We start from the raw sequence: 8,109 nt of genomic DNA on the forward strand, positions 1-8,109 counted from the left end.
ATTTTCCTGTTCTGCTAAACATTCAAAATGTAACAAGTACGTTTGGGTTTCAGGGAAAATGTATTAAGTATAAAGTGAAAGTAGTCAAAAATATAAATAGTAAAGTACAGATACCCCCCAAAACTACTAAAGTAGAACTTTACATCACTGCAAAACAGTACTGCTCATTTTTTTGTGCTACAGATAAAATATGCCTACTCTACACATACAGAAGGTAGAATCATTGAGATATGACGCACTCATTACTCAAGCGCTAATAATTCATTGATATCAACAGGAAATGTGTCATTTCATATTTGCATATCTCAAGTTGGGATTGAATAGTACACGAAATAGTGTGACATGACAGAGTTACACAGGAGTGTAAAACCTTCCCAGTATGAACAAAACAGAGAGGGAGAGAGCAAACCACCCACAGGGCATACACTGGTTGAATCAACGTTGTTTCCACATCATTTCTATGAAATTTGGTTGAACCAACGTGGAATAGACGTTGAATTGATGTAAAGGACAAACTTTCATGTAGTAAACATCAAGAAAACCCAGTTCTGTCAAGGGGAGCTCAGGTAGGTCACATCACAGATATGCATTAGCTGAAAAGAGAGAAAGGGGGAGTGTTCTATGATATGGAATGCACTGGATATATGGAAGTGTTTTCGGTTCACTCTATTGTAGTGCTTTAATAGAATGGAAATTTAATGGTAGCTATTTTCAGGGGCGCAACTTTGGTTTTAGAAGTGGGGGGACATACCTTTTTTATCCAATCGGACAAACACTCCAAACAGCCTACCCGACCGCTCGCAGGCGTCCGCATCTTCCTAAAGCACACCATTGCCTCGTTTTGTATCACATTCCAATCATAAAATTGGGGGGGGGACAAAAATGACATTTCAGAATGTGGGGGAAACATGTCCCCCCCCCTCCTGTCCCCAGTGAAAGTTGCGCCCCTGGATATTTTGAATGATAAAACATTTAATTGCCTTGAAATGAAATGTAGGTATTCTGGAATAACTACCTTCTCTGTTATAAGGATCCTGATGCATTTGGGCTCCAGATCCACTAAGACTCAAGTAAGCTTTATGCAGAAACAGCACTATGAAGTTATTTTCAGTTTATGTGAATGGAAATTGCATCACTTGTAATTCTCAGAAATGCACCCCTAATATATTTAGATGACATCAGTGTTTTCCCAGGAAGATTGCATCAAATGGGCTTCCAACAACTATTTCAATGATTCAATGATTTTTTATTTAACCTTTACTTAACTAGGCAAGTCAGTTAATTAAGAGCAAATTCGTACATTTACAATGATGGCTCCCGAATGGCGCAGCGGTCTAAGGCACTGCAACTCAGTGCTGGAGGCGTCACCACCGACCCTGGTTTGATTCCAGGCTGTATCACAACTGGCCGTGATTGGGAGTCCTATAGGGCGGTGCACAATTGGCCCAGCCTCGTCCGGTTTAGGGTTTGCCCGGGGTAGGCTGTCATTGTAAATAAGCATTTGTTTTTTAACTGGCTTGCTTAGTTAGTTATTACATATTAACACTTACCTGTCAACATGCCAATTTAACACACATGTACGTGTTATAACCTGTGTATGTATTTAACAAAACTAGGGATCAGATACTGTAGCTACTAGCTGGAGGTGACAAAATACCCAGGACATGACTAAAGGGGAGGACTGAGTCTTGGGAAATTGTAGTTTTACGTTCCATTTTACAAACATTCTATACCAAATGAAATACAATGAGTAGACTGAAAGCAGCTCCAAGTCCCTCGTTGTTTACAGATCCCATGAAACCGGATAGGTGTAAACAATATGGCAGAAGCTCCCCAAAGCCCATTGAAAAGGCTAGATGGTGCCATCACCATTATTGCTTACATTTATACGGCTCCTTCAGATCTGTTAACACAGAAGGGATGGGGGCTAGGGGTTCAGGTCAAACATGTATGTCCCATACATACAACTTTTATGAGGGCCTGATTACATAATTGAGTTAGAGTTCTCTGCACTAGACAACACAGCCTTAAAAATGGTCACAGATTTTAGTCCATCAGATTCCTTCTTCAGATACTTCAAATCACTAGGTTCCATCCTGATACTACATGTCTGTACAAGTCACATTTAGCTGTGGTATTACATTATACTGTGATCATGTAATACTCACAACACAGTTTGTAAAAAAACAACAACAACCATAAAAACATTGAACTCTGGCCTTTGTCTATAAACATGTAGGTTTGGTACAGTGACCATTCAATTTGACATGCTAAGTTACATCTGGATGCCAGTTACCTTGTCGTCAGTGGGAGTGGGAACCTACTGTAGTTAAATATGTCCCCTAGAGAACTGTCAGTGAGGGTGGGAGTGGGAACCTACTGTAGTTAAATATGTCCCCTAGAGAACTGTCAGTGGGGGTGGGAGTGGGAACCTACTGTAGTTATATATGTCCCCTAGAGAACTGTCAGTGAGGGTGGGAGTGGGAACCTACTGTAGTTAAATATGTCCCCTAGAGAACTGTCAGTGAGGGTGGGAGTGGGAACCTACTGTAGTTAAATATGTCCCCTAGAGAACTGTCAGTGAGGGTGGGAGTGGGAACCTACTGTAGTTAAATATGTCCCCTAGAGAACTGTCAGTGGGGGTGGGAACCTACTGTAGTTAAATATGTCCCCTAGAGAACTGTCAGTGGGAGTGGGAACCTACTGTAGTTAAATATGTCCCCTAGAGAACTGTCAGTGGGAGTGGGAACCTACTGTAGTTAAATATGTCCCCTAGAGAACTGTCATTGGGAGTGGGAACCTACTGTAGTTAAATATGTCCCCTAGAGAACTGTCAGTGGGAGTGGGAACCTACTGTAGTTAAATATGTCCCCTAGAGAACTGTCATTGGGAGTGGGAACCTACTGTAGTTAAATATGTCCCCTAGAGAACTGTCATTGGGAGTGGGAACCTACTGTAGTTAAATATGTCCCCTAGAGAACTGTCAGTGGGGGTGGGAGTGGGAACCTACTGTAGTTAAATATGTCCCCTAGAGAACTGTCAGTGGGGGTGGGAGTGGGAACCTACTGTAGTTAAATATGTCCCCTAGAGAACTGTCAGTGGGGGTGGGAGTGGGAACCTACTGTAGTTAAATATGTCCCCTAGAGAACTGTCAGTGAGGGTGGGAGTGGGAACCTACTGTAGTTATATATGTCCCCTAGAGAACTGTCAGTGAGGGTGGGAACCTACTGTAGTTAAATATGTCCCCTAGAGAACTGTCAGTGGGAGTGGGAACCTACTGTAGTTAAATATGTCCCCTAGAGAACTGTCAGTGGGGGTGGGAGTGGGAACCTACTGTAGTTAAATATGTCCCCTAGAGAACTGTCAGTGGGGGTGGGAGTGGGAACCTACTGTAGTTAAATATGTCCCCTAGAGAACTGTCAGTGGGGGTGGGAGTGGGAACCTACTGTAGTTAAATATGTCCCCTAGAGAACTGTCAGTGAGGGTGGGAGTGGGAACCTACTGTAGTTATATATGTCCCCTAGAGAACTGTCAGTGAGGGTGGGAACCTACTGTAGTTAAATATGTCCCCTAGAGAACTGTCAGTGGGAGTGGGAACCTACTGTAGTTAAATATGTCCCCTAGAGAACTGTCAGTGGGGGTGGGAGTGGGAACCTACTGTAGTTAAATATGTCCCCTAGAGAACTGTCAGTGGGGGTGGGAGTGGGAACCTACTGTAGTTAAATATGTCCCCTAGAGAACTGTCAGTGGGGGTGGGAGTGGGAACCTACTGTAGTTAAATATGTCCCCTAGAGAACTGTCAGTGAGGGTGGGAGTGGGAACCTACTGTAGTTATATATGTCCCCTAGAGAACTGTCAGTGAGGGTGGGAACCTACTGTAGTTAAATATGTCCCCTAGAGAACTGTCAGTGGGAGTGGGAACCTACTGTAGTTAAATATGTCCCCTAGAGAACTGTCAGTGGGGGTGGGAGTGGGAACCTACTGTAGTTAAATATGTCCCCTAGAGAACTGTCAGTGGGGGTGGGAGTGGGAACCTACTGTAGTTAAATATGTCCCCTAGAGAACTGTCAGTGGGGGTGGGAGTGGGAACCTACTGTAGTTAAATATGTCCCCTAGAGAACTGTCAGTGAGGGTGGGAGTGGGAACCTACTGTAGTTATATATGTCCCCTAGAGAACTGTCAGTGAGGGTGGGAACCTACTGTAGTTAAATATGTCCCCTAGAGAACTGTCAGTGGGAGTGGGAACCTACTGTAGTTAAATATGTCCCCTAGAGAACTGTCAGTGGGGGTGGGAGTGGGAACCTACTGTAGTTAAATATGTCCCCTAGAGAACTGTCAGTGGGGGTGGGAGAGGGAACCTACTGTAGTTAAATATGTCCCCTAGAGAACTGTCAGTGGGGGTGGGAGTGGGAACCTACTGTAGTTAAATATGTCCCCTAGAGAACTGTCAGTGAGGATGGGAGTGGGAACCTACTGTAGTTAAATATGTCCCCTAGAGAACTGTCAGTGAGGGTGGGAACCTACTGTAGTTAAATATGTCCCCTAGAGAACTGTCAGTGGGGGTGGGAGTGGGAACCTACTGTAGTTAAATATGTCCCCTAGAGAACTGTCAGTGAGGGGGGGATCTCGGCAATCAATTCCTGTCCACTCCATCACCTCAAAGGACGTGAACACGCTTTTTAAAGCTTTATTCCATTACAGCCTAACGCTAAGATAAAATTAAGTGTTTTCTTTCTAAAAATGGTGTCTGCAAGATATAGCAGGTCTCTTGCACTGTTTCGAGATCATTGATGGATAAAAAAGCCTACTCATCTGAAATGCATATATACTTAAATTAACATACAACATCAAGACAATGAAATGTAGGTCTTCTAAATGAATGTCAATATCCAAGTTATTTCAATATATTAATACCAGCAGTAACATATCAGTCCCTTCCTTACCTTGAAAAACTCTATTCACAGTCACACCTGCAAAAATAACCGAGAACAACAATAGTATATAGGTCATGGGAGGCTTGGGGCTAGAGCTGGCTAGTCCCCAGACACTGATCAGGGTCGACTTTGGCATCTTTGTCTGAATGCATCCATTCAACCTGCATATAATACATTAAGAATACACGTACAGTCAGTGTTCACCCTGTTATGATCATTCATAATAGCGCATGGCACCTTATGACAGACTAGGAGCCTGCAAGTAAGCATTTGGATGGACAGTGTATACCATGTGTATCCTGTAATAACATTATAGACCCATGAATGCCTACATAAAGCATTTCACACAGGTGTTCCACAGAATGTATTTTGTTTGGAACTATTTCTTTATCTGCAAGTTCATATGTATAAAACTTTGACATAAAGACACCAACTACTGTTTCCATATCTATCCACACAGTAGGTATAACATTAAAAAGCAGTCTGATCACTGTTGTGAAATAACAGGTGTTAAAACTACTTTCATGTATGGATTCTCAATGCGAGGTTTCAATATTTGGCATTTTGAGAACCATGTTACAAACAGTCCATTTTGCATGGTGTAGTCTAGTCCAGTGAAAGCCTGGTGGGGCTTGAAGGACACACCCTGAATGCTACGCAACGTGTTCTTCGAGGACCTGCTCCAAGGCCCTGCTTCCATTCTTCAAAATGCCCTCTATGGCTGCAGCGTCCATTACTGGGTGCTTGGCCCTGCATTTGTGGGGGTGCTCGCCCCCCGTTTCGAGGAAGGCCACCCTCTTTCCACCGGTGACCCTTCTGTCTGCGAGCTCCGCCTCTCTGGGGTCTGCACAGAGGAGCATGGCTCGCCCGCCGCACCCACCAACGCCCCCGGCCTTTCCACCATGGCAACGGCAGGGAGTGAGGTACAGGTAGAGGAGCACCAGGACGATGCTGACCACACAGGACGCCAGCGTGGTAAATGCCGTGTTAAAATGCTCCCCGCCACTGCTACGTTCCTCCCCGCTCTTGCCCAGTCCGCTGGGGTTACCTACGGAGACGGTGACCTCCAAAGTCTCGTTGGAGCTCCGGTGTCGACCGCGGACTGCCACGCATGAGTAAGTCCCTGAATCCTCACGGAGAGCCCCTCGGATCTCCAGGGTACCGTTGGTGAGGACCGTGAGGCGGCTGCTCTGACCGTCTGTTACGCCCAGTGCCGGGGATCCATCGCCCGGGGTCACCCAGAACACCATCAACCCTTCCCGGAGGGGGAGCGAAACGCCAGGGCACGGCACCATGAGCCAATCACCAGGCTCTGCCTGGTAAGACACTTCTACAGTTCCATGGAACCCACCCTGAGGGCTAGCAGAACAATTCAGCCACTCCTCCTGACCCAGGCTGCATGGATACTCCTCCCTGAAGTCTAGTAGGGGACGGTACTGCCTCCTCTCCCAGTACTCCAGCATGGCTCGCAGGGCACAGTCGCACACCAACGGGTTCCCCTGCAAATAGATGCCACTCTGCTGCCAGGTGGCCAGAGAGAGTAGGCTCTGCACGGGCACCTGCCTCACCATGTTCATCGACAAATCCAGGAAACGCAGACATGGCAGATCCCCATCTCGCTGGTAGAGCTCCAGGGGGAAGGCAGTCAGTCTGTTCCCGCCCAGATACAGCCTTTCCAGGCTGCTCAGACCCTGGAAGGCACCCGCCATGGTCTGACTGATGTGGTTTCCAAACAGAAGCAGCACTTCCAGTTCCCCGAGCCCATGGAAGGCAGATGCGTTGAGCCGAGACAGCCCATTGGACGAGAGGTCCAGGTGGCGAAGGTGAGGGGTGGGGGCGAAGGTGTCCGGTGCCAGATGGGTAATGGCGTTTTGACTGAGGACCAGCGTGGTCAGCCTGTCCAGACACCGGTCTGGCCAATCCAAGAGCAGAGCAGTGAGGACATTGTGACTGAGGTCCAATCGGGTGACATAGCCAGGGAGGTCAGGGGGAACGGTTGACAGATTGAGACCACTGCAGGAGACGATGTCGCTGGCACACAGGCAGGGTGGTGGGCAGGCGGCCGTGAACGTCATACGGGACAGACACATGGACAGGAGGAATGCCAAGGTAACCCTAAAGCCATGTAAATGCCCGTCAATGGACACACCCAGCGGTTGTGGCACAACGGGACACATTCTACTGTTTGATGGCTGAGTCTCAGCTTGTTGGTGAAGAAGTTGCAAACATCTTATGAGCCACTCTTAAGCGTCCCATTCAAAAAGAGAGCGAGAGAGAGCGAGAGACACACAGAGAGGGAGAGATGGGTATTAGCATCCGATAATGTCATATGACAGTGATTAACTTGTTTTCTCTGCAAAATAACCTTAATGCTAGAGTCCTTAATTAAAACAATAAAAAGCGGCCATCCCACCTCTGTTTTGGTAAAAAACTGAGGGATGGACATGGAGAAATGTAACCACTCTCAAATCATAGACAGAGCTGTGGATGTAAGGACTGATGATCCATTATATCAGAATTATAGTTTTAACCACGTTTTGAGGCTTTACAGTGTTTGTTTACATTGTTTACAAACATTGGAGTAAAATATGCTTACATTTTGGGTTCTGATGAGGTTATACAGTTGAACTAAACTCATGAGTAATTAGCTATTAAATTTGATAACCATCTGGTTTATGCTCGTTTAGAAGGCAATTTACAGTGGAATTAGCTCGAACCATCATGTAGTTTGTACTAGTGAAACTGTTATTTTACCAGCTGAAAATTAGGCTATAAGGGAATAGATTGAGTCTCATAGAAAATACTCCCAGAGAGCTGCAGAACAAAAGAAAAGGTCCAAGCAATAGAAAGTTGAACATAACCACTTACATTTCCAAACGATGAAGATCCTCACAATAATGCGACATCGTTTCTTCGTATTGTGACCAAAACCAATGAACGTATTTCGCTCTCTGGAACTGTTTTCATCTCATACAAGATGCCTAGGCTATATTCCGTTATAAAAAAAAAATGGAACCAATACTTCATACAATAAAATACACTTTCTAGTGTATTGTCATCTCCAAACAGACTCCAAAAGCGTCAAAATGAAAGCAGGGCTTGCGGTTGCTCACGAAATAAATATGGCACATCGATAGTAGGCTAAGGCTATTAAACCAATTAGTCGACTTGTTTC

General features: G+C 45.5%; 1 protein-coding gene across 2 annotated transcripts; it reads right to left on the reverse strand.

Annotated features, from left to right (window-relative positions):
• Positions 1-2,926: 2,926 nt before the first annotated feature.
• Positions 2,927-8,109, reverse strand: LOC110490513 (amphoterin-induced protein 2-like). Of its 2 annotated transcripts, none has more exons than XM_036944899.1 (2): positions 7,804-8,109; positions 2,927-7,201 (listed from the first exon to the last, which is right to left on the reverse strand). In XM_036944899.1, the coding sequence occupies exon 2, from the start codon at positions 7,109-7,111 to the stop codon at positions 5,588-5,590; it is 1,524 nt and encodes a 507-aa protein (XP_036800794.1). In that variant the 5' UTR covers positions 7,112-7,201; positions 7,804-8,109; the 3' UTR covers positions 2,927-5,587. The 2 variants fall into 2 exon arrangements, with proteins under 2 accessions (XP_036800794.1, XP_021419611.1); XM_021563936.2 differs by having other exon boundaries at positions 2,927-7,176; positions 7,803-8,109.

Source organism: Oncorhynchus mykiss, chromosome 15, assembly GCF_013265735.2.
Source record: "Oncorhynchus mykiss isolate Arlee chromosome 15, USDA_OmykA_1.1, whole genome shotgun sequence".
Lineage (NCBI taxonomy): Eukaryota > Metazoa > Chordata > Actinopteri > Salmoniformes > Salmonidae > Oncorhynchus > Oncorhynchus mykiss.

Coding starts and splice junctions, on each gene's coding strand:
- LOC110490513 (XM_036944899.1), bottom strand. CDS start 7,111: ATGTGTCCCGTTGTGCCACAACCGCTGGGTGTGTCCATTGACGGGCAT.